Below are 12482 nucleotides of genomic sequence, written 5' to 3' on the forward strand. Positions count from 1 at the left end.
TAATTAAATATTTATATAAACGGTTTCGTAACATATACTCAACATATAAAATTCGACTCCGACCCGAACCCGTCACGAGTATTAAATTTCAAACCTGAACCCATTCCAAACCCAATTATATATTATCCAAACACATCCTATTAAAGTTAGGTCAAATCAGATACTCACAAAAATCTGACCCGTTGTCACAAAAACTTGACCCATTGCCATCCCTTCTATGAAGCTTCATAGCACATGATATATGATGGCAAAAACTACCCAAGAAATTAGAAAAAAAAAAAGGAACACTGCCAAAAAACTTCGTCCTAAGGAAATGAGATGGAAAATGCAGAAATTTGAAAACAAGTGAGAACAGGGGACACTCACCAATTTCATTGATTTCCTTTTGCTTCATTTTCCAAATCTTTGTTGAATTTTTTGTCTTTTAAGCCAATAGCAGCTTGAAGAGGGAACAGAGCTTTAAAGACTTTGACTTTTTTGCATTAAGGAGGTGAATTAATGGACAGAAGTATGTATTTAACATCAGATTCCTACTTGCTTACTGTTTCTGCAAACTGGTTATTCTTTGTGATGGAAACTGTTGCTGTTATTAGAGATGCTATTCTTTCTGCTTCTTTGCAGTTGCTAATTGACAGATTGGTGTCCCTTGATTTGCTCAAATATGCATCCTCAGGTCAAGTTTTGGCTGAACTCATGAAATGGGAGAGTATGTTGAAGAAAATTGATGCAGTGCTTGATGATGCCGAGGAGAAACAGATGACAAACCCGTTGGTGAAAATCTGGCTGAATGATCTTAGAGACTTGGCTTATGATGTGGAAGACATAATTGATGAGTTTTCCATTGAAGCTCTAAGACACAAGTTGGAGGTGGAACCCGTAGCCCGTGCAGGCAAGGTGCGAAAACTCATCCCTAGATTTTTCTCTGTGGTCAATCCGAGTAATATTAAGTTCAGTGCTGAGATGGTTTCCAAGATAGAGTGAATTACTGCCAAACTACAAAAGATCACAGAAGAAAAAAATCACCTGGATTTGAAAGACAATGCAGGAGGGAGGATCAGTCGGGTGAGACAAAGACCACACACAACCTCTTTGGTGAATGAAGCAAAAGTTTATGGTAGGGAGAAAGACCGGGTGGCAATCCTTGAACTATTAAAGGTTGAAGCTAATCATGCAGAAATATCTGTGATTCCCATACTTGGCATGGGAGGCATCGGAAAGACAACTCTTGCTCAGCTAGTCTTCAATGATGTCACATTGGAATTTGATGTGAAAGCCTGGGTTTCTGTTGGAGAAGATTTTTGTGTTTTTAGAATGACAAAAACAATTCTACAGTCGATTGGGGAAGACGTAAGTACCAAAGATCTAAATTTGCTTCAGGTGAGATTGATGGAGAATTTATCTGGAAAGAAATTTTTTATTGTTCTTGATGATGTTTGGAATGAGAGCTATGAAGATTGGACTGTCTTCTATGGTCCTTTGGAAGCAGGGGCACTAGGAAGCAAAATTATTGTTACAACTCGCAATCAAGGGGTTTCATCAATGATGGGTACTGTTCCCACTTACACATTAAAGGAGCTTTCATATAATGATTGCAGGTCTGTGTTTACTGAACATGCTCTGGGAACCAAAGAGTTTGATGCACAATTAAATTTGGAAGAAATAGGTGAGCAAATTGTTAAAAGGTGCCAAGGGTTGCCTATGGCAGCTAAAGCCCTTGGGGGACTCTTGCGAGGTAAACCATATCGTGATGTGTGGGCAAATGTGTTGAATAGCAAGTTATGGGACTTACCCAAGCAGAACAGTATTCTTCCTGCTTTGAGATTGAGTTATCTTCATCTTTCTTCTCATTTAAAGCGATGCTTTACTTACTGTGCAATTTTTCCAAAAAACTTTGAATTTGATAAGAATGAAATGGTTTTACTGTGGATGGCAGAGGGATTTTTACAGCAACCAAAGGAAAGGAAGCCGACAAAAGACTTGGGTCATGAATATTTTGATGATTTATTGTCAAGATCATTTTTTCAACGAAGTGGTGGAAGCAAACCACGATATGTAATGCATCACCTAGTGAGTGATCTTGCTCAATCAATTACTGGAGAAATATGTTATAATTTGGATGATGCATTGGAGGGTGCTAAATCATATGCAAAGGTTCGTCATTCATCTTTCACTTGTCACTATTATGACAACAAACCAAGATTTGAAGTCATTGGCAAAATGAGAAGTTTGCGGACATTTTTAGCAGTGCCCATTTTTTCATCACCGTATCATTTGCATTACTTATCTGGCAGTGTGCTATATGACATAGTGCCAGAATTGAAACTCTTAAGGGTACTTTCACTTACTGGTTATAATTTAGTAGAGCTACCAAATTCTATTGGCACCTTGAAGCTCTTACGGTACCTCAACTTGTCTTATACTAATATTAGAAAGTTACCAGAATCATTGAGTGAACTCTTCAACTTGCAGACATTAAGATTACGAAGGTGTATGAGACTTGTTAGGTTGCCAGAAGGCATCGGCAACTTGATCAACTTGCAGTACCTTGATATCACTGATACAATTGACTTGCAAGAGATGCCACCTCACATGGGTAATTTGACAAATCTCTGCATGTTATCAAAGTTTATTGTGGGAACAGGCATTGGATATGGGATTATAGAGTTGATGAAACTTTCTCATCTACAAGGACAACTTCATATCTCTGGATTGCAGAATGTAGCAAGTATTATAGAAGCAGATCTTGCTCATTTAAAGGAGAAGAAGGGGCTTGATGAATTGAAGCTGGAATGGTTTGATGATTTCGAAGGTTTGCGAAACGAGAGGGATGAATTGCAGGTCCTCAACTCACTGCAACCTCATCAAGATCTAGCAAGCCTTTCAATTAGATCATATGGTGGTACTAAATTTCCTTTATGGTTGGGGGATCCCATATACAGTAATATGGTGCACCTGCAGCTTCATAATTGTCAAAAAATTACATTACTTCCACCACTTGGACAACTACCTTTACTTAGAGATTTAAGCTTGGTAGGCATGGCTGGGATAAAAGAAGTGGGTATTGAGTTTTGTGGGGATGGTTCACCCTTTTCTACGACTTTTGCGTCTTTGGAAACTCTGAACATTGAGAACATGTCATGCTGGGAGCAATGGTCCTGGTTTAATGTTCCCAATGAAGAGGATGCATTGAATTTTCCTAATCTGCGGGAGCTTACAGTGAGAAATTGTCCTAACTTGGTTGGAAAATTGCCCACCTTCCTTCCTTCCCTGGGAAAACTAAAGATTCAACATTGCCCACAATTAGCAAAATTACCTGAAATGCTACCCTCTCTCTCTGAATTGAACATTGAAAACTGCCAAGAGATGATTCTCAGAAGTTTGCCTGATCTTACCTGCCTCATGACCTTAAAAATTAAAAGAATTTCAGGCCTCATAAGTTTACTTCCCTTCATACATGCCTTCGAGGCACTTGAAGATTTGAAGATTGCAGATTGCAGTGAACTGATGTACTTGTGGCAAGCTGGAACTCATACAGAGAAACTAGCTTGTCTAAAGAACTTAGAGATCTTTTACTGTGAGAAGCTTGTTTCATTATTAGAGGAAGAGGGAGGAAATTTGCCTCATAATCTTGAAGGGCTGAGCATTAAAGTCTGTCATAATTTGAAGAATCTACCCACTGGGCTACACAGCCTCGCAGCCCTTAAGGATCTGAGAATCTATGGTTGTTCAAATCTAGTTTCCCTTCCAGCAACAAGTTTGCCTCATAATCTTGAAGTTCTGAGAATAAAATATTGTGACAACCTAGATAATCTGCCAAATGGGTTGCAGAGCCTCACATCTCTTAAAGATCTGCATATCAGCAGTTGTCCCAAACTCGTGTCCTTCCCAGCAACAGGTTTGCCATATAGCCTTAAAAATCTTGAGATTAGAAATTGTGAATGTCTGAAATCCTTGCCTAATGGAGTCATGGAAGACAATAATTACAGCAATGAGACATCTCAGCTTGAGAGGTTTGATATTGAAGGATGCTTGTCTCTCTCATCCTTCTCAACTGGCAAGTTTTCTGATTCTCTCAAGTCTCTTTCTATACGCAATTGCCCGACACAATTGTTAAGGTCTTTAGGCAATGGGCTTTCGCATCTCACTGAGCTGTTAATAATAGATTGTCCTGAGTTAGAGTCATTTCCACTAATGGGATTGTCTATCCCAACTCTTATCAATTTCAGAATCTATAGCTGTGAGAATTTTAGGTGCCTGCCAAATCAGATGCAGAACCTTGTGTCTCTTCAGTCCTTAGAGATATACGATTGCCATGGTCTGGTGTCATTTCCAGAAGAGGGTTTGTCTCCAAATCTAACTAGACTCATGATCTGGGATTGCCAGAAGTTGACACAGCCAATATCACAATGGGGACTCCATAGACTCACCTTTCTTAAAGAATTGACAGTTCGCAATACATGTCCTAGCACAGATTTGGAAGTTTCCTTTCCTGATGAAGATGGGTTACTACTGCCCATTTCACTAACAGACCTTTGCATCTGTGGATTCAAGAATCTAAAATCTATATCTAGAGGCCTCCAAAGCCTCATTTCTCTTCAAACTTTATGTATTGATAGCTGTCCTAAACTCCAGTCTTTGCCCATGGAGGGCCTCCCTGCCAGGCTTGGATCACTAGACATCAGATCATGCCCTCTTCTCAAGGATCAATGCTTAAAAGGAAAAGGAGACTATTGGCCCATCATTTCCCATATTCCTCGCCTTGATATCAGATAAAGATGTTGGATGGGATTGTCATTTTGATGCATGTGGGATTGAGAAGGGTAAGAAAGGAAAAATGTTTGATATTATTTCTTTGTTCTCTCTTATCATTCAATTTTAATTTCTTAATTACTTTATTTATTTTCCAATATGCACTTTTACGATGGTAACGAAATCAAAACCTTTAAATTTGATATTGCAGGAGCATTTCATTTGCTGGTTTTTGCCAAAAATATCTTGGACTGGAAAAATGTTGATCCTGACGGAGGAGGAGCTCAACTGGATTTCTGGACTTCTGACTTGAGATTGTCATGTTGCACTTAAGCAAGTTTTTCTGCTCACCTTACTGAAAAGTTATGCGCCTTCATGTGTGTAACAAAAGCTTGATTAGCAGGGTAAGAAAGTCTTTATTCTCCTATATGATGCAATTTTTATTTTCTTATTTATTTTTCCTTTTGCACTTTTACAGTGGTAAAGAAATCAAAACCCTTTAAATTTGATATTGCAGGAGCATTTCATTAGTTGGTTTTTGCCAAAAATATCTTGGACTGGAAAAATGTTGATGTTGAAGGAGGAACTTTTAAGTCGATTTTTGAATTTCTGATTCGAGATTGTCATGCTGCACTTAAGCAAGTTTTTCTGCTCATCTTATTGCAAATTTACAAGTCTTCATGTGAGTAACAAAAGCTTGATTAGCAAATAATTAGACTCTATCTCTTTTCATCTTTCATTTATCTTTGGAAATTTCCATTGAAAACAAATGAGGTATACAATTTAAAGTAAGAAATTTTTTGAAATCGGAACATTGATCGTAGTTCAAAAAAAAGTTTTATTAATTCTCAATCAGAAGTTCAGAACCTTCCAATTGATTGGTCAAAATGACAAAATCCCTCTTTTCTCATAGCCAATTTGATGCATGCATTTTATATCATCATTTATGTGTAATTTTTACATATAATTTACCATTGTTCATAGCTATTATTATTGATATTAACATATATATTATTTATTTTTTTTTTTTTTTCTACACTTTTTTCTTTTTTTTATTTATTTTTTTTGTTTTTTAAATTTTTGAATTTTTTTAGTTTTTTTTTTGATGCAGCATGGATTTGATTAGAGAGAGATTGCAAAAAAAAAAATTTTTTGAAGAAAAAAAAAAAAAAAAGACAACAAACCAGCAAAGATAACCGATTATGTATGTCGTTGTTATGATCGGATCGTATTCATATAGAGTTTAGTTACACAACCACACACAACACACACAACAATTTTTTTTTTAAATTTGGTGGGGGGCATTTTTTTTTTTTTTTTTTTTTTTTTTTTTCTCTCTTTTTCCTTTCCTTTTTTTTTTTTTCTTAGAGCCCATAACCCCATAATATAAAAACCTTATTTATCTTTTTTTTTCCAGGAGGAGAGAGAGTTTTTTTTTGAGAGAAGAGAGAGAGAGAGAAGAGAAGAGAAAAGAAAGAAGCAAGAGCAGCAAGAGTTAAAGCTCTCTCCTCAACTCTCCAGCTTTCTTCTTCTTTCTTTTTTTTTTTCTCTTTCTTTTTCTCTTTTTTTTTTCTTCATCTTTTCTCATTTTTTTTCTTGTTTTGATGATGTGATGAAAGAGAGATGAGATTGTTGAGATTGGAGATTTTGATTTGTTTGTTTTTTTTTTTTTGTTTGTTTTTTTTTTTTTTTTTTTTTATTTTTATTTATTTTTTTGTTGTTTTGTTGTATTGCTTGTTGTTGTGTTGTTTGTTGCTTGCTTGTTTAAAGCTTTAGTTAAATAAAAATATTTAATTAAAGATAATATGCAATAAATAATATTTTCTTATATATAAAGAGATATTTTCTTTAGAGAAGAGAAGAGGATTAAAAGAAAAGGGGAATTAAAAATTTAAATAATTTTTTTTTTTTTTTTTTTTTTTTTTGAAATAATTGATTGAAAATGAATTTTGAAATTGAATTTTTAAATTGAAAAAAATGAAAAATTTCAAAAAAGAATTGATTTTTGATTGAAAAAATTGGGATAAAAAAATACAAAAAAAAAAAAAAAAAAAACAATATTGAAAAAAAAATTTTTCAATTAAATTTATTTTTTTTTTTTTTTTTTATTTTTTTTTATTTTATTTTAAATTCATAATTCAAATTAAATTATTAATTTTATTTAATTTTTTTATTTAAATATTTTTAATTTAATTTTTTTAATTTTTATTTTTTTTTTTTTTTTTTTTTTTTTTTTTTTTTTTTTTTTTTTTTTTTTATTTTTTTTTTTTTTTATTTTCTTTTTATTCTTGCACTTAAACTCACCACACTCACACCACCACCAATCAATTTTCAAAACCTATTCAACCTTCTTTGTATAGTAAATTAGTAATATTCTTTCCCTCTATGTGATGAACTTGCATATGAAACATTCCATGTGCTGATGCCCATGAATTGCCAGTTAGAAATGTTTTCTTATTCAGTTATTCTATGATTTGTTTCAAAAATTGAGATCTTTGGATTGTTGAAGAGAGCTCATGCAATAGCATATATATGAAACATTTCTACCTTCATCAACTGTAAGTGTGACCCGTAAATAAGGAGAAATGTGCATCCTTTGAATGCTATTTTGATGCAATTAGCTTTTGAAGTTTGCTGTATACTTAGCAAGCATGCTTTCCATTAGTGTTACTTTCTCACCTATTGTTACCTGCCTATTGCTGGCTTCAAGATTCATAGAATCTTTCATCCTGAGCATCTATTATAAGGAATATCATTTTCCATTTAAGGGTTATTTTTTCACCCATCATCATCTCTTAATGCATTCATTTTTCTTATAGCTCATAACAAAGTTATTCAAGGTATTACTGGGATGGATTTGCAAGGATGCTGAAATATTCTGAAAGCATCTTCTAGTAGTATGTTACAGCAGAGGAAATTGTATTCGCTTGGAGAACTGTTAGTTGAAGAAATTATTTGATTTTTCTGGAGTTATTTTTGCTTATTCTATTGAACTTATCTATTGGTAATTAATTTTGTTCTGCAATAAGATTCTTTCTATGCATGTAATATCAGCATATGAGCACCATTGGTGCCAAAATAACGACAAACATTGTGATGAGTGCTAAAATATTGTCTTTCTATATCTTTTTCCTCCAATAGGCTGTCCCAATGATCGATTAAATCGTGCATGCTTTTTTCTCGAACGCCATGCAGCAGGATGAAGTAGCTGAAAAATAAGGTGTGAAGAAGGCAAGCCAGGCTGATTGCCTTTTGGTGGATTTAAGATGATGGAATGCGTGCAAGAAACTGCTACAATCAAGTTCCTCTCTCTCTCTGGTGTGTGTAAATTTGAAGGGTCAATTGTACATGTAAAAAGAAAGTGATGACAACTGTGAACATTGACAGAGCATTCAGTGAGTCACAAAGCTTCACTTCAGTCCCACGGCAGTGGCCGAGACCGTGTACTCTAGAGGGCTCGAGATAAAGAAAGCTACATGGCCAAGCTGTGGTTCTGGATTGAATCTTGTTCTTTATTCGAGGATTTGATTATATGTTGATTCTTTACCATGCTACGTGGTTTATCAAACATAGTTAAGGGCAAAATCTTACATCTCGTCTTATTATGTATGGTTGCATCTTCACATCATTGATCACTTTGATGCCTCCAAATGATCGCAACATACCCCAAGTGATTTACGCTTGGCCAATAAATCATTTTTACTGACTTGAATGTTTTACATTCATCTATCCATTGATTCATCTATCAGTTGGGTACAGTAAACTTGGTATAGCCAAGTTTTTTCCTCTACTAGGCAAAAAGTCTTTTTGTAAATCTTGAGAAATAGGATAATAGTCATTTAAATTCTGTGCTAATAAAAGATTTTTAGGTAAATTATAATTTTTTTTTTGTTTTAGTTATGCTAAAAAATTAATGGAAAATAATCTTAGTAATGAAATGGAAAATAAAAAATGAATGTAGGAAAATTATTATTAAATTACAAAAAATTATAATATTTAATCTAAATTAGATTATAATTTAGATATCTTAAAAAGATGAGATTCCAATGATCCCACCCACTAGTTATGCTTCCCAACTCTAATGTTAAGTATAATTACCTGAGGCTTAATTAGAGCTTATTGATAAAAAAAAAATTAAAATTTTTAGGGTATTTATGATGATAGCCAAAATTTTAAATTATGTGTATTACAGTGAATCTCAAATAGTTGTCACAAAATTAATAATAAATTAAAATATTGTTCTTAAAATTTTATTTGATTATTAAAATAATTTATTGATTTAAATTTTATATTTAAATATTATTTATTTATTATAAAAATATATTTTATATTTATTTTTAATTAAAATTTTATGCTAAAAAATTATTTTTATTAATTAAAATATATTATTATATAATAAATAATTTAAAAATTATATAATAATAAAATAATTACAAAATAAATACTCTATATTTTTTTAATTGTCAATTACATAAAATAATCACATTATAATAAAATAATTATTAAAGTTATATATCAAATATAAACCATACAATTAATTATAAAGACTGTTGATAATTTTATAAATAAAAATAATAATTAATTTTTTGAAAATTATATTAATTACACATCAATTTAAAAAATTAATATAGCTGACAGTAAATTGATAATTGGAAAAAAAAATTACACAATTAGTTTGATAATTGGCAACTAAAAAAAATTAGATTACTTAATTTTCAAATTATTTATTATATTAAAATATTTTAATCAATAAAAATAAATATAAATTTTATTTTATATTTTAAATATATTTATATAACAAATATAAATTTTAAATTAATAAAGTATTTTATTAATAAAATTAAATTAAATTATAATTCACCAATAACTTTCTAAAATTCAATTTACTCTAGTTAACTATGATCCTAACAACTAGGATTCCGCTGTAATACAAGAACGGAGCAGACGCAGCAAGAGAAACAAAAAGATAAATGTCGAGACATCTTCCTCAAGAGTTGCTTATAGAAATTTTGTCAAGATTACCAGTGAAATCACTACTTAAATGCAGGTGCGTTTCCAAAACATGGTACTCTTTAATCACTGACCCTTCTTTCATAGCCCACCATCTCAAGAAAACCGCTGCAGGAAACAGTGGCCAACTTTTCTTTAGGTACAACCCCAAAAGACTAGACAGAACACGAGCGCTATTTGCTATACCCAGATGATTGTTTCCTTGCAAACCCTGTTGAGGAACTCGATTGCCCATTTAAGGGCCTAGTTTATTTTGTTCATATAGTGGGTTCTTGTAATGGGGTTTATTGTCTAGCTGATGATGTTGGCGAATACACTGATAGAGCTGCTTTATGGAACCCTAGTGTTAGAAAGATTGTTACCATTCCTGGTCCTAATGTTACGTTTACCTCACATGGATCCTATGTACACTCACTTGGGTTTGGTTTTGATTCCACTACCGATGACTCCAAGTAAACCACGTAATCATTAGCAATTGCTGATCTGCTTTTTCTTTGAAATCTTCTTAATGACATTTCTTATGGTTCATCTTCATTAGCTCTTTGTGGGTTAGCTTTTTCAGGATGTGTTTCATTATGTTGTGTAGCACTGTTAGGTCCTTCAACAACTGCTGAAACAATATGTAAAGTAGGAGTGGATATTAGAACTTTAATAGGCACATGAAAATCAACTTTATTTTCTCGTATATCCACATCCTGTCTCTCAACACTCCCATTAACTTCACCATTCTCAAAGAATTTTGCATTACTAGTTTCCACAATTCTTGGACTATGGTTTGGAACATAAAACTTATATACTTTAGATTTCTTTGGATAACTAATAAAGTGTCCATTTATCATTCGAGAATCTAATTTCTTTTTATATGAATTATAAATTCTTTCTTCGGCTTGGCAACCCCAAACATGCAAATGCCTTAAACTAGGTTTCCTTCTAGTCCACAATTTATAAGGTGTCTTTGAGACGACCTTGCTAGGAACCCTATTTAACAAGTATACAACGGTTTTAAGTGCATACATCCACAAAGATATAGGTAAAGAAGAGTTACTCATCATACTCCTAACCATATCCATTAAAGTTCGATTTCGCCTTTTTGTCACCCCATTGTGTTGAGGAGTATCTGGCATAGTATATTGTGCACATATGCCATGACTTTCTAAGAACTTTGCAAATGGACTAGGACATTGTCCCATTTCAGTGTATTTTCCATAGTATTCACCACCTCTATCTGACCTTACTATTTTCACTTTTCTATCTAATTGCCTCTCAACCTCATTTATGTACACTTCAAGTGTATTTATTGATTGAGGTTTTTCATTAAGCAAATAAATATATCCATAACTTGAAAAATCATTAATAAAGGTAATAAAGTACTTTTCCCCACCAAAAGATGGAGTATCAAAAGGCCCACATATATCATAGTGTATAATTTCAAGAAGCTGACTGCTTCTTGTGGCTCCTTTCTTATTGTGTTTGGTTTGCTTTCCCTTAATGCAATCCACACACACATCAAGATCAGTAAAATCTAGACTCGGTAGAATCTCATTCTTTACCAACCTCTCTAATCTTTCTTTGGATATATGACCCAAACGCTTATGCCACAAAAAAGCAGAATCTTCATTCAGTCTACTACGCTTAATCCTAATATTACTATAAGTGACAAGCAAGGATTCAGCAAACTTATCATCAAGTTTCGGCCTATATAAAACATCAATAAGAATTCCAGAACCAATAACAGAATTATTATTATTATTAAATAAACTAAAACATCAATGTCCAAACTTAACATTAAATCCAGATTTATCAAGTTTTGAAATAGAAATAACATTCCTAGAAACTGAAGGTACATAGAGAGTTTGTAAAAGATCTAAGTGATAACCATTGTCCAAGATCAAATGGTAAGTCCCTATGCCTTCAATTGGGGTCTTCATCCGGTTCCCCATGAATAGGAAGTCTTTAGTTGGGTTTGTGGTTTGGATCGTAAGAAATCCCTGTATCAAGTTGAATACATGAGTAGTAGCACCAGAATCAATCCACCAAGTATTATTAGGAACTTCAATTAAGTTTGATTCAAAACATACATAAGCATAAGGATTGCCTTTCTTTTCGAACCAAGCTTTACGTTTTAGGCAATCTTTCTGATAGTATCCTACTTTCTTGTAGAAGCGACACATATCTACCATTTGTTCCCTTTTTTCAGTTTGAGAAGCATTTGAAAATCCTTTCTTTTTCTTCTTAAACTTGTTGGCCTTTGGTTTAAGTCCTTTACCAACTCCTTGACCCATAATGTTGACAGAATGAGTCCCTTGATTCTTCAGTCTCGTTTCCTCTTGAACTAACTTACTGGCCAATTCATTAATATTCCACTTATCCTTAATAGTGTTGTAATTGATTTGAAATGACTCATATTCAGAAGGTGGTGAGTTCAGAATGAACTGCACCAAGAAGGAATCATCAACCGCCATCCCTAAGGTCTTTAGCCTTGCTGCAATATCACTTATCTCTATAATGTGCTCATGCATACTCTTCGACCCATTATACTTCATGGTCATGAGTTGTGTCATTAGAGTACTAGTGAGTGACTTGTCTACAGAACGAAACCGTTCTTCCACAAAATTAAAGTATTCTTTTGCATTTTCAGTTTGTGAAATTGTAGTCTTAATGTTATTGGCAATAGTCATTCGCAGAAACATAAGGCTTAATCTGTTTGATCGTTCCCATTGCTT

The 12482-nt window shown here is 33.1% G+C and overlaps 1 protein-coding gene across 1 annotated transcript; it reads left to right on the forward strand.

Annotated features, from left to right (window-relative positions):
- Window positions 1–1195: 1195 nt before the first annotated feature.
- On the forward strand, window positions 1196–8468 carry LOC110639894 (putative disease resistance protein At3g14460). Its single transcript, XM_021791008.2, has 4 exons — window positions 1196–4820; window positions 4961–5153; window positions 5267–5431; window positions 7891–8468. The coding sequence occupies exon 1, from the start codon at window positions 1201–1203 to the stop codon at window positions 4771–4773; it is 3573 nt and encodes a 1190-aa protein (XP_021646700.2). The 5' UTR covers window positions 1196–1200; the 3' UTR covers window positions 4774–4820; window positions 4961–5153; window positions 5267–5431; window positions 7891–8468.
- The last annotated feature ends 4014 nt before the right edge of the window (window positions 8469–12482 follow it).

The sequence above is a fragment of the Hevea brasiliensis genome, chromosome 17 (assembly GCF_030052815.1).
Source record: "Hevea brasiliensis isolate MT/VB/25A 57/8 chromosome 17, ASM3005281v1, whole genome shotgun sequence".
Taxonomy (NCBI): domain Eukaryota; kingdom Viridiplantae; phylum Streptophyta; class Magnoliopsida; order Malpighiales; family Euphorbiaceae; genus Hevea; species Hevea brasiliensis.